The sequence below is a fragment of the Dendropsophus ebraccatus genome, chromosome 15 (assembly GCF_027789765.1).
Source record: "Dendropsophus ebraccatus isolate aDenEbr1 chromosome 15, aDenEbr1.pat, whole genome shotgun sequence".
Lineage (NCBI taxonomy): Eukaryota > Metazoa > Chordata > Amphibia > Anura > Hylidae > Dendropsophus > Dendropsophus ebraccatus.
In genome coordinates, this window is record NC_091468.1 from 73,783,521 (window position 1) to 73,801,817 (window position 18,297).

Sequence of the window (18,297 nt, forward strand, 5' to 3'; positions counted from 1 at the left end):
TATGCCCCCGGGATGTAGTGTATACAGCCCAGTATACGCAGCCAGTATGTAGCGTATACAGCCCAGTATACGCAGCCGGTATGTAGTGTATACAGCCCAGTATACGCAGCCGGTATGTAGTGTATACAGCCCAGTATACACTGCTGGGATGTAGTGTATACAGCCCAGTATATGCCGCCAGTATGTAGTGTATACAGCCCAGTATACACCGCCGGGATGTAGTGTATACAGCCCAGTTTACACCGCCAGGATGTAGTGTATACAGCCCAGTATACGCCTCTGGGATGTAGTGTATACAGCCCAGTATACGCCTCTGGGATGTAGTGTATACAGCCCAGTATACGCCGCCAGTATGTAGTGTATACAGCCCAGTATACGCCTCAGGGATGTAGTGTATACAGCCCAGTATACACCGCCAGGATGTAGTGCATACAGCCCAGTATACGCATCTGTGATGTAGTGTATACAGCCCAGTATACGCCTCTGGGATGTATTGTATACAGCCCAGTATACGCCTCTGGGATGTAGTGTATACAGCCCAGTATACGTCTCCGGGATGTAGTGTATACAGCCCAGTTTATGCCGCCGGGATGTAGTGTATACAGCCCAGTATACGCCGCTGGGATGTAGTGTATACAGCCCAGTATATGCCGCCGGGATGTAGTGTATATGTGGTGTACCCCCGGTGGTGTTGGTCGGAGGAGCGTCCGGTCACTTGCTAGGTGTTGTAGTGTGACACCACTCCGGTGGTGGATGGCCAAGATACAGCCGGGCCTTGGGATGTTGTCACGTGACGCCAGTGCCTGGTGGGCACACAGGTGTGATGGCACGCCTGCTTTTATTTTCTAAGACCGGTTGTACCCTTTTCCCCTGTGGTCGGTGTCCTGCCAGGTTGCTACGGGGTGCCTTGGGATTATGTCACAGATGTCCAGAGCGGTGTAATGACCCTCCCGCATAGGGAGGGTCCCACAGAAAGGGGAAAATTTCCCAAGGTTGCGGTGTGTGCTGTGTCGGTGGTGGCGAATAATCACAGAGTCTCTGGATATAGTTGAGTTGGTTTACTATTTGTAAATGTGCAGCAGGTAATACAGGTTCAACAATATAAGGTTACTTTAGTTAAAGTCTCTGAGACACTTGACAAAGTTTCCAATAAACACTCGACAATAGAAAAACCAGATCCGTAGGACAAGTGCAGTGTGGGACAGTGCTTCTCAATTCCAGTCCTCAGGCCTCACCAACAGGACATGTTTTCAGGATTTCCTTAGTATTTCACAGGTGATTATATTTACACTCCGTGCATCAGGTATTATCACAGGTGTCTTTGTATTGGAAATCCTCAAAACATGACCTGTTGGTGAGGCCTGAGGACTGGAATTGAGAAGCACTGGTGTAGGAGATAGTCGTGTTGGTTGAGTTGTGCTGAGTGATACAAGAAGTAGAGTAGCAGAGAGGAGGATGCCGTGAGAGTCTCAACCCATGTAGTACTGTGCTCTGCCGGGATGTTTGAGGATGAGGTAGAATACTTGTAAGAAGAAGAAGAAGAAGAACACCTGTGCCGTGTATTGACTTAGTCGTCACACCACCTTATGCCCACTAGACTTGGCTGAACCTTCCTAATTAGTGACACAGGCCCCAGACCTTGTTACCTGGGATGAGCAGAATGCTAAGGGTTCCCTGCTTACACCCGCGCTGCGAGACGGAGTTCCTTGGCTTACTGCAACTTTGCTTTGTCCGGAGCAGTTCCTGGCTCTTTGGCTCTGTTGTGGATAATGTCCTGCGCTGTGACTTCTCCTTGTCCATGACGTGGGTTGAGGGTGTCTCTGGCTAGTCCTCTCAAGAGGTTTTAACACTACATAGTGCTTTGGAGTGTTACTAGTGAAGAAGTTGTGAGAGGGTTCCCATGTGGGGTACTAAGACTGACTTTGGGGTACAGGGACATGGCAGATGGCCAGGGCCCAGATAAGAGAGAGAGCTATCTGTCTCGTGTCCTTTCTCCACAGCATCCAGAACGAAAGAGTCTGCTTTTCCTCCACCCATGTGACTTACTTCCTCTCTAGTGTGTAAGGTGCACTGTGAGTGGGTGAAAGAGTGCAACAGAGGAAGACAGGAGGGAGATGATCGGAAAGAAGAAAGCAGAACTCCTACTGGTCTACAGATTCTGGTGACACATAAAAACAATAACCCTTCAGCTGTGCAGCTTCCATATACATAATATAGCGACATCTAGCGATGAACTTAAGTACTACTTTCATCACCATAATAACACAATAAGTACAGACTTTTGCAAAGGGTGTATACAACTTCAACACCCATAGTGGGACACCACATACTCCCCCACTTGAGAAAAGCCTTCCACGGCGTAACACCTTGATAAAAAGACTGGACCTTTGTTAAGGCACAGCATGGGTTATAAAATGCAATATATACTAGAAATACTTTAAGTGCACACATATAAAATTTTTGCCTTGGGCAATAGTACAATCGACCACAATAAAACTGTAGTACTGGATGCATCTGTCTTTGTATACCCTTAATGGTGCTATGATGCGTCAGTTCTGTAAAAACAGGGAGCAGTGAAGCTCTGTTCTTACAAGAAAGGGGAAAAAGGAAAGGGGAATCACGGCTAGGCCGGGTGCAGGATCTTGAACAGGTGCGTTGCAAATGGGGACACACAAAAATGTAGGAGCCAACATGGCTCAACAGAGCAGCTCAGCCAAACTCCCCACTGGACAGCATAGCGTCCTCTTCAGTATTCCTTTGGGGGACACTCTTTAGAAGGTTTGAGAGCATTGAGGGGCCAGCCTGGTAGGCTTCTTCCTCGGCTGTGCTGGAAGCAGTCGTCGTGATCCGAACCTTTTGCAGCAACAGACGCACTCTTCGGTCATAATAATAATATAATAATAATATTTATTTGTATAGCGCCAACAGATTCCGCAGTGCATATTTAAATATATAAATACATTACAGGTTATATATTAAATTATACAATGACAGTGACCTGCTCTCAAGAGCGTACAGACTAGGAGGACTGGGGGGACATAGGAGCTTACAGACTAGGATGACTGGGAGTAACACAAGAGCGTACAGACTAGGAGGACTGGGGGGTGACACAAGAGCGTACAGACTAGGAGGACTGGGAGTAACACGAGAGCGTACAGACTAGGAGGACTGGGAGTAACACAAGAGCGTACAGACTAGGAGGACTGGAAGTAACACAAGAGCGTACAGACTAGGAGGACTGGGAGTAACACAACAGCGTACAGACTAGGAGGACTGGGAGTAACACGAGAGCGTACAGACTAGGAGGACTGGGAGTAACACGAGAGCGTACAGACTAGGAGGACTGGGAGTAACACGAGAGCGTACAGACTAGGATGACTGGGAGTAACACAAGAGCGTACAGACTAGGAGGACTGGGGGGACACAAGAGCGTACAGACTAGGAGGACTGGGAGTAACACGAGAGCGTACAGACTAGGAGGACTGGGAGTAACACAAGAGCGTACAGACTAGGAGGACTGGGAGTAACACAAGAGCGTACAGACTGGGAGGACTGGGAGTAACACAACAGCGTACAGACTAGGAGGACTGGGAGTAACACGAGAGCGTACAGACTAGGAGGACTGGGAGTAACACGAGAGCGTACAGACTAGGAGGACTGGGAGTAAAACGAGAGCGTACAGACTAGGAGGACTGGGAGTAACACGAGAGCGTACAGACTAGGAGGACTGGGGGGACATAGGAGCTTACAGACTAGGATGACTGGGAGTAACACAAGAGCGTACAGACTAGGAGGACTGGGGGGTGACACAAGAGCGTACAGACTAGGAGGACTGGGAGTAACACGAGAGCGTACAGACTAGGAGGACTGGGAGTAACACGAGAGCGTACAGACTAGGAGGACTGGGGGGGACACAAGAGCGTACAGACTAGGAGGACTGGGAGTAACACGAGAGCGTACAGACTAGGAGGACTGGGAGTAACACGAGAGCGTACAGACTAGGAGGACTGGGAGTAACACAAGAGCGTACAGACTAGGAGGACTGGGAGTAACACGAGAGCGTACAGACTAGGAGGACTGGGAGTAACACGAGAGCGTACAGACTAGGAGGACTGGGAGTAACACGAGAGCGTACAGACTAGGAGGACTGGGAGTAACACGAGAGCGTACAGACTAGGAGGACTGGGGGGGGACACGAGAGCGTACAGACTAGGAGGACTGGGGGGGACACAAGAGCGTACAGACTAGGAGGACTGGGGGGGACACAAGAGCGTACAGACTAGGAGGACTGGGAGTAACACAAGAGCGTACAGACTAGGAGGACTGGAAGTAACACAAGAGCGTACAGACTAGGAGGACTGGGAGTAACACAACAGCGTACAGACTAGGAGGACTGGGAGTAACACGAGAGCGTACAGACTAGGAGGACTGGGAGTAACACGAGAGCGTACAGACTAGGAGGACTGGGAGTAACACGAGAGCGTACAGACTAGGATGACTGGGAGTAACACAAGAGCGTACAGACTAGGAGGACTGGGGGGACACAAGAGCGTACAGACTAGGAGGACTGGGAGTAACACGAGAGCGTACAGACTAGGAGGACTGGGAGTAACACAAGAGCGTACAGACTGGGAGGACTGGGAGTAACACAACAGCGTACAGACTAGGAGGACTGGGAGTAACACGAGAGCGTACAGACTAGGAGGACTGGGAGTAACACGAGAGCGTACAGACTAGGAGGACTGGGAGTAAAACGAGAGCGTACAGACTAGGAGGACTGGGAGTAACACGAGAGCGTACAGACTAGGAGGACTGGGGGGACATAGGAGCTTACAGACTAGGAGGACTGGGAGTAACACGAGAGCGTACAGACTAGGAGGACTGGGGGGGACACAAGAGCGTACAGACTAGGAGGACTGGGGGGACACAAGAGCGTACAGACTAGGAGGACTGGGGGGACATAGGAGCTTACAGACTAGGAGGACTGGGAGTAACACGAGAGCGTACAGACTAGGAGGACTGGGGGGACATAGGAGCTTACAGACTAGGAGGACTGGGAGTAACACGAGAGGCAACAAGTGCTTTATTTGTCAATGTTCCAGTCATTGTACATGGAATCTCTAAGTGCCTATAGGTGACTGGGCGAGACAGTCACAAGCCATTTTCTGAGCTCAGATAACAAGGACAGTGTAACTAGCACCAAAGAAGTTATAGAGAGGATGGAGAGGGGAGAGCGAAGGGAGACGAGATTACGAAATGTTATAAACACGCCTGAAGAGATGGGTCTATAGGGGGCGCTTAAAACTGGGGATGTTGGAAATAAGTCTGAGGTCTTTGGGTAGGGCGTTCCAGAGAACTGGTGCAGCACGAGAGAAGTCTTGGAGGCGGGAGTGAGAGGTTGTGATTATAGAAGAGGTTAGTGTGAGGTCATTTGCAGAGCGCAGAGCACGGGAAGGATGGTAGGTGGAGATGAGGGAGGAGATGTATGGAGGGCAGAGTTGTGGAGATGAGGGAGGAGATGTATGGGGGGCAGAGTTGTGGAGATGAGGGAGGAGATGTATGGGGGGCAGAGTTGTGGAGAGCTTTATGGGTGAGGGTGAGGAGTTTGAACTGTGTTCTATATTTAATGGGTAACCAATGCAGTGACTGGCACAGAGGGGAGACGTCGGTATAACGGCTGAAGAGGAAGATGAGCCTGGCTGCTGCGTTCAGGATAGACTGGAGAGGGGAGAGCTTAGAGAAAGGAAGAGCGATTAGTAGGGAGTTACAGTAGTCTAGACAGGAATGGATCAGGGCGACAGTCAGAGTCTGAGCGGTGTCAGCGGTGAGAAATGGGCGGATTCTGGAGATGTTTTTGAGATGAAGGTGACAGGAGCGTTTATGAGCTTGGATATAGGGAGTAAAGGATAGATCGGAGTCTAGCATAACCCCCAGACATCGAGCTTGTATATAGGGAGTGAAGGATAGATCGGAGTCTAGCATAACCCCCAGACATCGAGCTTGTATATAGGGAGTGAAGGATAGATCGGAGTCCAGCATAACCCCCAGACATCGAGCTTGTATATAGGGAGTGAAGGATAGATCAGAGTCTAGCATAACCCCCAGACATCGAGCTTGGATATAGGGAGTGAAGGATAGATCGGAGTCTAGCATAACCCCCAGACATCGAGCTTGTATATAGGGAGTGAAGGATAGATCGGAGTCTAGCATAACCCCCAGACATCGAGCTTGTATATAGGGAGTGAAGGATAGATCGGAGTCTAGCATAACCCCCAGACATCGAGCTTGTATATAGGGAGTGAAGGATAGATCAGAGTCTAGCATAACCCCCAGACATCGAGCTTGTATATAGGGAGTGAAGGATAGATCAGAGTCTAGCATAACCCCCAGACATCGAGCTTGTATATAGGGAGTGAAGGATAGATCGGAGTCTAGCATAACCCCCAGACATCGAGCTTGGATATAGGGAGTGAAGGATAGATCAGAGTCCAGCATAACCCCCAGACATCGAGCCTGATGCACAGGAGTTATGCTAGTACCACAGACTGAGAGGGAGATGTCGGGTTTAGGTTTGTTAGAGGGAGGAAATACAAGAAGTTCCGTTTTAGAGAGATTAAGTTTGAGGAACAGAGAGGTCATAGTGTTAGAGAGAGCGGATAGACAGTCACTTGTATTTTGCAGGAAGGCAGGGGAGACGTCACAGGAAGAAGTGTATAACTGGGTGTCATCAGCATAAAGATGGTATTGGAAACCAAACCTGCTGATGGTCTGTCCGATGGGGGCCGTATAGAGGGAGAAGAGGAGGGGACCCAGGACTGATCCCTGGGGAACTCCAACAGAGAGAGGTAAGGGAGAAGAAGTAGAGCCCGAGAGGGATACAGTAAAGGAGCGGTCGGAGAGGTAGGAAGAGAACCAAGAGAGAACAGAGTCCTTAAGACCAAGAGAGCTGAGCAAGGAGAGGAGGAGCTGGTAGTCCACAGTGTCAAACGCTGCTGAGAGATCCAAGAGAATCGGCAAGGAGGAGTTTGCTTTGGTCATGGTAGAAGCTGTAGTAGTAACAGGTGCAGGAGTGGTGGTCACAGCAACATTATAAGTGACCTGAGACTGTACCTGGGACACAGTGCAGACCTCTGTGACAGCTGTAGCAGGAGAGGCAGCAGTGGGTTTCCGCCTGACATTTCATCTGGTTGGTGATGGAGCTTTGGGTCTAGATGTTGTAGCCACAGCAACTTGTTCCTCCAGAGCTTTCCTGTGATGACAGGTCTCGTTCCCGTCCTGTAATGCAGTTGTGCAGTAGTACTTGTATGTAGAATTGAGTTCTTGTAATCACAGCAGCCCATCTGACTCTTTCAAAGGTATACGGGGTATACTCCACAATCTCACCTTCCTTCAGGCTATGGCGAGTGGCAGGAAGATATCACCTTTTACGGCCCGACGAGTCACGTATCTGCTCACCAGTGTAAGAGTCCTGGACCATCCCCAATCCTTTCTCTTTGTCGAATGACAGCACGGTGGCTCTGCGTCTTTCCAAGGGTTTCTCACCAGGACGTGGTTGATCATAATGAAAATTCTGAGAATGGCTCACTCTCTCGATCAGGGTCCCAGATCTTAAAGAAGTGTCCCTCACCTCTGGGTATCCCTTCCCATGTAGGCAGCAGTGTAGCCTGTGGTCGCAGTGGCTGTGCTGGAGCAGGGAGAGCGAGGAGAGGAGCCGCAGGGCATGGCGGCTTCTCCATGGAGTTAGCTGACCAACGGGGCTCCCATGGTCTCGGAGATAACTTTTATGAACACAGCTAGGATGACTTGTGTTGGGGCACTTATCTTCAGGGCAATAGGTGGTGCAATAGTGAGTCTTTGGTGACTGGCAATGACAGTAATAAGCACACAATTCTGACAGTGAAACACACACCGTACACAGTTCCTTAGCGTAGCAGTAGTAGTCAGCAACAAGGCTTGTATCCTGTTTGTGACGCCAGTTCTGTGGTGTACCCCTGGTGCTGTTGGTCGAAGGAGCGGCCGGTCACTTGCTAGGTGTTGTAGTGTGACACCATTCCGGTGGTGGATGGCCGAGATACAGCCGGGCCTTGGGATGTTGTCACAGGAAGCCAGTGCACGCCCAGTATACGCCGCCGGGATGTAGTGTATACAGCTCAGTATACGCCACCTGTATGTAGTGTATACAGCCCAGTATACGCCGCCGGGATGTAGTGTATACAGCCTAGTATACGCCACTGCGATGTAGTGTATACAGCCTAGTATACGCCACTGCAATGTAGTGTATACAGCCCAGTATATGCCACTGCAATGTAGTGTATACGCCACTGCGATGTAGTGTATACAGCCCAGTATACGCCACTGTGATGTAGTGTATACAGCCCAGTATATGCCGCCGGGATGTAGTGTATACAGCCCAGTATATGCCGCTGCGATGTAGTGTATACAGCCCAGTATACGCCGCTGCGATGTAGTCTATACATCCCAGTATACGCCGCCAGTAGGTACTGTATACAGCCCAGTATACGCCGCCAGTATGTACTGTATACAGCCCAGTATATGCTGCTGCGATGTAGTGTATACAGCCCAGTATATGCCGCTGTGATGTAGTGTATACAGCCCAGTATATGCCGCTGTGATGTAGTGTATACAACCCAGTATATGCCACTGTGATGTAGTGTATACAGCCCAGTATATGCCGCCGGTATGTAGTGTATACAGCCCAGTATACGCCGCCAGTATGTACTGTATACAGCCCAGTATACGCCGCCAGTATGTACTGTATACAGCCCAGTATATGCCGCTGGGATGTAGTGTATGCAGCCCAGTATACGCCGCTATGATGTAGTGTATACAGCCCAGTATACGCCGCTGTGATGTAGTGTATACAGCCCAGTATATGCCACTGCAATGTAGTGTATACGCCACTGCGATGTAGTGTATACAGCCCAGTATGCGCCACTGTGATGTAGTGTATACAGCCCAGTATATGCCGCCGGGATGTAGTGTATACAGCCCAGTATACGCCGCTGCGATGTAGTGTATACAGCCCAGTATACGCCACTGTGATGTAGTGTATACAGCCCAGTATATGCCGCTGGGATGTAGTGTATACAGCCCAGTATACGCCGCTGCGATGTAGTGTATACAGCCCAGTATACGCCGCTGCGATGTAGTGTATACAGCCCAGTATATGCCGCTGCGATGTAGTGTATACAGCCCAGTATACGCCGCCGAGATGTAGTGTATACAGCCCAGTGTATGCCGCCACGATGTAATGTATACAGCCCAGTATACCAGTATGTGCTGTATACAGCCCAGTATACGCCGCTGTGATGTAGTGTATACAGCCCAGTATACGCCGCCGGGATGTAGTGTATACAGCCCAGTATACGCCGCTGTGATGTAGTGTATACAGCCCAGTATACGCTGCTGCGATGTAGTGTATACAGCCCAGTATACGCCACTGCGATGTAGTGTATACAGCCCAGTATATGCCGCCGGGATGTAGTGTATACAGCCCAGTATACGCCGCTGTGATGTGTATACAGCCCAGTATACGCCTCTGGGATGTAGTGTATACAGCCCAGTATAAGCCGCCAGTATGTAGTGTATACAGCCCAGTATACGCCGCAGGGATGTAGTGTATACAGCCCAGTATATGCCGCCAGTATGTAGTGTATACAGCCCAGTATATGCCGCTGTGATGTAGTGTATACAGCCCAGTATATGCCGCTGTGATGTAGTGTATACAGCCCAGTATACGCCGCCAGTATGTAGTGTATACAGCCCAGTATATGCCGCCAGTATGTAGTGTATACAGCCCAGTATACGCCGCCAGTATGTAGTGTATACAGCCCAGTAAACGCCGCTGTGATGTAGTGTATACAGCCCAGTATATGCCGCTGTGATGTAGTGTATACAGCCCAGTATATGCTGCCAGTATGTAGTGTATACAGCCCAGTATATGCCGCCAGTATGTAGTGTATACAGCCCAATATACCAGTATGTAGTGTATACAGCCCAGTATACGCCGCCAGTATGTAGTGTATACAGCCCAGTATACGCCGCCAGTATGTAGTGTATACAGCCCAGTATATGCCGCCAGTATGTAGTGTATACAGCCCAGTATATGCCGCCAGTATGTAGTGTATACAGCCCAGTATATGCCGCCAGTATGTAGTGTATACAGCCCAGTATACGCCGCCAGTATGTAGTGTATACAGCCCAGTATACCAGTATGTAGTGTATACAGCCCAGTATACGCCGCCAGTATGTAGTGTATACAGCCCAGTATACCAGTATGTAGTGTATACAGCCCAGTATACGCCGCCAGTATGTAGTGTATACAGCCCAGTATATGCCGCCAGTATGTAGTGTATACAGCCCAGTATACGCCGCCAGTATGTAGTGTATACAGCCCAGTATACCAGTATGTAGTGTATACAGCCCAGTATACGCCGCCAGTATGTAGTGTATACAGCCCAGTATATGCCACTGTGATGTAGTGTATACAGCCCAGTATACGCCGCCAGTATGTAGTGTATACAGCCCAGTATACCAGTATGTAGTGTATACAGCCCAGTATACGCCGCCAGTATGTAGTGTATACAGCCCAGTATACCAGTATGTAGTGTATACAGCCCAGTATATGCCGCCAGTATGTAGTGTATACAGCCCAGTATATGCCGCTGTGATGTAGTGTATACAGCCCAGTATACGCCGCCAGTATGTAGTGTATACAGCCCAGTATACCAGTATGTGCTGTATACATACATTGCAGTTTTTAGACTGGTTCACAGTGTGGGTTTGGATGTTCTGGACTCTTCTCCCTTAAAGTGCTCAGCACTGCATAATAAATATATATAAGTACTACAAGAACCAGTCGTCTCCTGCTGCATTTGCACACTCACCTGTCTCAGACCAGACTGCTCTGCTCACCTCTTACAGGGTGAGTGTGTGTGGACTAGTGATGGGTAGTTCAGGAGTGACTAGTTCATCTAGTTCACCATCCTGAAAGAGATTAGTTCATTATGAAGTAAACAGAAAGTGTGAGGAGCCAGTGATCCCTCATAGTGGGAGGAGCCAGTGATCCATCATAGTGGGAGGAGCCAGTGATCCCTCATAGTGGGAGGAGCCAGTGATCCATCATAGTGGGAGGAGCCAGTGATCCATCATAGTGGGAGGAGCCAGTGATCCCTCATAGTGGGAGGAGCCAGTGATCCATCATAGTGGGAGGAGCCAGTGATCCCTCATAGTGGGAGGAGCCAGTGATCCATCATAGTGGGAGGAGCCAGTGATCCCTCATAGTGGGAGGAGCCAGTGATCCCTCATAGTGGGAGGAGCCAGTGATCCCTCATAGTGGGAGGAGTCAACGATCCCTCATAGTGGGAGGAGCCAGTGATCCCTCATAGTGGGAGGAGCCAGTGATCCCTCATAGTGGGAGGAGCCAGTGATCCCTTATCCAGCTCCAGGAAACAAGCTCCCTGCTCTCACACTTGCTCTATAGCTCCTGATGCTGTAAAACACTAGACCGCACACATCACATACAAATATAATAGTAATAACATCAATAACATTGAGATTGCACAGTAGACAGACACAGCCCATATGTGTGTATGAGAGAGAGACAGTTCCTATGTGTGGTTCATGTCCCTCACCTGTCTCTGGGATTAGATCGGCCTCCTGGAGCCTAGAAGATCAGTCCTGTAGCTAAAATCTTTACCCCCCGGCTCCTGTTCTGTACTCACAATGGCGGCTGCTGATCTGCTTCTCAGCTCCCTCATACACATTCATTATGAGTCAGTACTCTACACTACCACAGGGGGCAGTGCTGGGCTCAGTCACATACATCACATTGAACTGGACCTGATTCCTGATTCCCTCTCCGAACCATTTCCTTCAGCAGTTCATCTAGTTCATCTAGTTCCCAGGTCACATGACCCCTCTCTATCAGCTCCTCATAGGATATGGCTGGAGAATCAGCAGGCTGTTTTAGAGGAAGGTTTTCTTTGCCCCCATAGCAGCCAATCACAGCTCAGCTTTCTGATATTGCTCTGGCAAGTGAGAGAACTGGAGAATGATGAAAGTTAAACATTTTTTTAAAAAAGTAAGCTTTCCAGTACTTATCAGTTGCTGTATGCCCCACATGAAGTCATGTAATCTTCCCAGTCTGACACAGAGCTCCTTGCAACATGACATTCTGTGGGACATACAGCAGCTGATAAGTACTGGGAGGCTTGAATATTTAAAAAAGAAAAAAAAGGAAATGACTAACTTGAATAAATAACTTTTGAATGTATTTTCTCCAGAGTACCCCTTTAACAAAAGTTTGTTTTATAATGATCAGATGTATTAACTATATCTGATCATTTTAACAAGACTATAACTCCTCCTAGGAGCCGGAGCTTCTGTGTAATGAACCAGAACTGATCAATATCTTCTCAGCAGAATCCAGAGAAATACGCAACTAAATGAACTAATCACCAAAACTAACTAGATTTCCCATCACTAGTGTGGAGAGCAGGGGTAGGCAGAAGAAGAGAAGCACCTCCTATAGGTCAGCACTGATCACATGGTACAACAATAACATTATCCCATTCCTAACTTCAGCTGTGCATGAAATAACAAGACTTAGAAATAACACTGACACCTAGTGGCGAAACTAAAAAAATGCTGAATGCAAGGTGCCTGGGACGCCACACTACCATACCACCATTATACTACCATTCCACCAATATACTACCATACTACCGTTATACTACCATACCACCATTATACTACCATACTACCATTATACTACCATACTACCATTATACTACCATACTACTATTATACTACCATACTACCATTATACTACCATACTACTATTATACTACCATACTACCATTATACTACCATACTACCATTATACTACCATACTACCATTATACTACCATACTACTATTATACTACCATACTACCATTATACTACCATACTACTATTATACTACCATACTACCATTATACTACCATTCCACCAATATACTACCATACTACCGTTATACTACCATACCACCATTATACTACCATTATACTACCATTCCACCATTATACTACCATACTACCATTATACTACCATTCCACCATTATACTACCATTCCACCATTATACTACCATACTACCATTATACTACCATACTATTATTATACTACCATACTACCATTATACTACCATACTACCATACTACCGTTATACTACCATACTACCATTATACTACCATACTACTATTATACTACCATACTACCATTATACTACCATACTACCATACTACCGTTATACTACCATACCACCATTATACTACCATACTACCATTATACTACCATTCCACCATTATACTACCATACTACCATTATACTACCATACTACTATTATACTACCATTCCACCATTATACTACCATACTACTATTATACTACCATACTACTATTATACTACCATTCCACCATTATACTACCATACTACTATTATACTACCATACTACCATTATACTACCATTCCACCATTATACTACCATACTACTATTATGCTACCATACTACTATTATACTACCATACCACCATTATACTACCATACTACTATTATACTACCATTCCACCATTATACTACCATACTACTATTATACTACCATACTACTATTATACTACCATACTACTATTATACTGCCATTCCACCATTATACTACCATTATACTACCATACTACTATATACTACCATTATACTACCATACTACTATATACTACCATTCCACCATTATACTACCATACTACTATTATATCACCATACCCCCATTATACTACCATTCTGCTATTATACCACCATACCCCCATTATACTACCATTCTGCTATTATACTAGCATACTACCTTTTCTCTACCACACCAGTCAGTTATAAGGCACAAGGGGAGGAGCGGCAGTCAGTTATAAGGCTGCAGGGGAGGAGTGGCAGTCAGTTATAAGGCTGCAGGGTATGAACGGCAGTCAGTTATAAGGCTGCAGGGGAAGAGTGGCAGTCAGTTATAAGGCTGCAGGGGGAGGAGTGGCAGTCAGTTATAAGGCTGCAGGGGAAGAGCAGCAGTCAGTTATAAAGCAGCAGGGGAGGAGTGGCAGTCAGTTATAAAGCAGCAGGGGAGGAGTGGCAGTCAGTTATAAAGCAGCAGGGGAGGAGTGGCAGTCAGTTATAAGGCTGCAGGGGAGGAGTGGCAGTCAGTTATAAGGCTGAAGGGGAGGAGTGGCAGTCAGTTATAAGGCAGCAGGGGAAGAGCGACAGTCAGTTATAAAGCAGCAGGGGAGGAGCGGCAGTCAGTTATAAAGCAGCAGGGGAGGAGTGGCAGTCAGTTATAAGGCTGCAGGGGAGGAGTGGCAGTCAGTTATAAGGCAGCAGGGGAAGAGCGACAGTCAGTTATAAAGCAGCAGGGGAGGAGCGGCAGTCAGTTATAAAGCAGCAGGGGAGGAGTGGCAGTCAGTTATAAGGTAGCAGGGGAGGAGTGGCAGTCAGTTATAAGGTAGCAGGGGAGGAGTGGCAGTCAGTTATAAGGCAGCAGGGGAAGAGCGACAGTCAGTTATAAAGCAGCAGGGGAGGAGCGGCAGTCAGTTATAAAGCAGCAGGGGAGGAGTGGCAGTCAGTTATAAGGTAGCAGGGGAGGAGTGGCAGTCAGTTATAAGGTAGCAGGGGAGGAGTGGCAGTCAGTTATAAGGTAGCAGGGGAGGAGTGGATTGCAGAGATAACGAAGAGAGTGACTTTGTTATTATTGTAAATCTGCTGTAAATCTCTAGACAATGCAAAACCTTAAAGGAGATTTCCAGCAGCCGGCAGGAGGGAAATTACAGGTAGGAGCGCACCTCTACCCTCCCCTTCCCCGCTGGAAGACATTTTCCCCCCAGCTGTGATGACGTCCCGCCTGATGGCCGCTCAGCCAATCAGTGTCCAGAGCGGCGTCCCACCCCAGCGGCCGGTCCCTCAGCCGGGTCGTGACGTGGACACTCGGAGGTCCCGCAGCCTGGGGGGGGGTCCTGAGGCTGGTCCTGCTGCTCACTGCCGTCATGGGGAGAGGTAAGTCCCCACACACCACTGCCGGCTGCCAGGTCCTTGCAGCAGAATGCTGTGACCTCCTTCTCTCTGATGTTCGGCTCTCTGATACATTATATTATATATTATTATAACAACCTCTTCACTTCCTTTCCAGTTATCACTCGATTTATATCACACAGAAGACGATATCTATAAACTATCACTGGTGCTCGAGCCCCGAAATCCCAAATCGGTAAGAAACTTCAGGAATGGAATGTGATGATACAGAATATGTATATACTGTATGCTGTATGCTATATATTATATACTGTATGCTATATACCATATGCTATATACTATATACTGTATGCTGTATGCTATATATTATATACTGTATGCTATATATTATATACTGTATGCTATATACGGTATACTATATACTATATCCTACGAGTATGAGCATAATTTGTTCCGGGACGGCGCTTGTATTTCAAATCCACTCTTAAACCAAAGCAAATTTTCCCATAAGAAATCATTGATCTGCAGACGATTGGTTCCACACCCCAAATATACTGATTAATATTCTGAATAACATGTAGAAGAGATGAAACCATGAGAAGCAGCTGGATATGTGATATATAAGTTACTGTACAGTATAGCAGCATGTGGTGTATAATGTATAGTAACTGTATAACCCTGATAACACAGCAGCTGGATATGTGATATATAAGTTACTGTACAGTATAGCAGCATGTGGTGTATAATGTATAGTAACTGTATAACCCTGATAACACAGCAGCTGGATATGTGATATATAAGTTACTGTACAGTATAGCAGCATGTGGTGTATAATGTATAGTAACTGTATAACCCTGATAACACAGCAGCTGGATATGTGATATATAAGTTACTGTACAGTATAGCAGCATGTGGTGTATACTGTATAGTAACTGTATAACCCTGATAACACAGCAGCTGGATATGTGATATATAAGTTACTGTACAGTATAGCAGCATGTGGTATATAATGTATAGTAACTGTATAACCCTGATAACACAGCAGCTGGATATGTGATATATAAGTTACTGTACAGTATAGCAGCATGTGGTGTATACTGTATAGTAACTGTATAACCCTGATAACACAGCAGCTGGATATGTGATATATAAGTTACTGTACAGTATAGCAGCATGTGGTATATAATGTATAGTAACTGTATAACCCTGATAACACAGCAGCAGCTGGATATGTGATATATAAGTTACTGTACAGTATAGCAGCATGTGGTATATAATGTATAGTAACTGTATAACTCTGATAACACAGCAGCAGCTGGATATGTGATATATAAGTTACTGTACAGTATAGCAGAATGTGGTGTATAATGTATAGTAACTGTATAACCCTGATAACACAGCAGCTGGATATGTGATATATAAGTTACTGTACAGTATAGCAATCAGCATGTGGTATATAATGTATAGTAGCTGTATAACCCTGATAACACAGCAGCTGGATATGTGATATATAAGTTATTGTACAGTGTAGCAGCATGTGGTATATAATGTATAGTAACTGTATAACCCTGATAACACAGCAGCAGCTGGATATGTGATATATAAGTTACTGTACAGTATAGCAGCATGTGGTGTATAATGTATAGTAACTGTATAACCCTGATAACACAGCAGCTGGATATGTGATATAAAAGTTACTGTACAGTATAGCAGCATGTGGTATATAATGTATAGTAACTGTATAACCCTGATAACACAGCAGCTGGATATGTGATATATAAGTTACTGTACAGTATAGCAATCAGCATGTGGTATATAATGTATAGTAACTGTATAACCCTGATAACACAGCAGCTGGATATGTAATATATAAGTTACTGTACAGTATAGCAGCATGTGGTATATAATGTATAGTAACTGTATAACCCTGACAACACAGAAGCAGCTGGATATGTGATATATAAGTTACTGTACAGTATAGCAATCAGCATGTGGTATATAATGTATAGTAACTGTATAACCCTGATAACACAGCAGCTGGATATGTAATATATAAGTTACTGTACAGTATAGCAGCATGTGGTATATAATGTATAGTAACTGTATAACCCTGATAACACAGCAGCTGGATATGTGATATATAAGTTACTGTACAGTAATGGAGAGGATGGGAAACACAAGGGCTGACAGAGACTGCAGGGAGCAGGAAGGAATGAGCAGGGCAGATGTGGGCACATACATGCAGCTCTCTGTACCGGGAGAGAGGGGTTACAGCTATGGAGAGATTACCCCCACAGTCCTGTCCCCTGATGTAAGCCCCGGCCTGAAGTGGATCTGCTATGATTTGGAAGGTGAGGGAGACTCCCTGGGTCAGAGTACAGGGCTGTAGACCCCGCTATTCAGACCATGCCCCTCCCCCACTCCCCCTCCCACCCAGTACAGGGAGCTCTTACACCAAAGCAATGCTCTTACACCAAGTTACTATTTTGAAAAACTGTGAGCTCTTCTTTCAGAACGCTCTTAATCCAAGGTACCACTGTATTATAATTTATTTTTTTTTTTTAAATCAACTTGATACATATGGCTACTAGGTGTCTCCCTTCACTGCCCATGTATACAGCTGCTGTGCGTCCACATTCAGTAGCCGAGAACCCTGGGGGTGCTTGCATTGTACGGTCAGCTCTCCTGTCACACAGTACCATAACCTCTGTAAACACTATTTATATACATTATACAAAACACAGAGCACTGTCTCCTGGGAAGCTGCAGAGCTGAGAATAGAATTAGTAACAGTTATTATTTTTTATTATAGTTAGATTTTTTTTCACAGTGACGCTTCTATATATTTGCTTTGAAGAGAACAACTGAAAAAAACAGCTGTGCATTTATTCATGTTGAAAATACCTCTCATTTAAAGCGGCAATCCAGTGGAAAAAATGTTTTCTAACCAACTAGTGTCAGAAAATTATACAGATTTGTACAACAGCTGATAAGCACTGGAAGACTGGAGAGTATACACCACTTCTTGCAGGACATACAGCAGCTGATAAGTACTGGGAGAGTGGAGAGAATATACTACTTCCTGCAGGACATACAGCAGCTGATAAGTACTGGAAGACTGGAGAGTATACACCACTTCTTGCAGGACATACAGCAGCTGATAAGTACTGGAAGACTGGAGAGTATACACCACTTCTTGCAGGACATACAGCAGCTGATAAGTACTGGGAGAGTGGAG

General features: G+C 46.5%; 1 protein-coding gene across 5 annotated transcripts in view; it reads left to right on the forward strand.

The window, feature by feature from the left end:
* Positions 1-18,297, forward strand: part of RASGRP3 (RAS guanyl releasing protein 3) — a 146,132-nt gene that overhangs the window by 82,130 nt on the left and 45,705 nt on the right. For all 5 annotated transcript variants that reach the window (XM_069954253.1, XM_069954251.1, XM_069954252.1 and 2 more), the window contains one exon: positions 15,217-15,294. In XM_069954253.1, the coding sequence (XP_069810354.1) occupies positions 15,217-15,294 (78 nt within the window). The remainder of the gene's footprint in view (positions 1-15,216; positions 15,295-18,297) is intronic.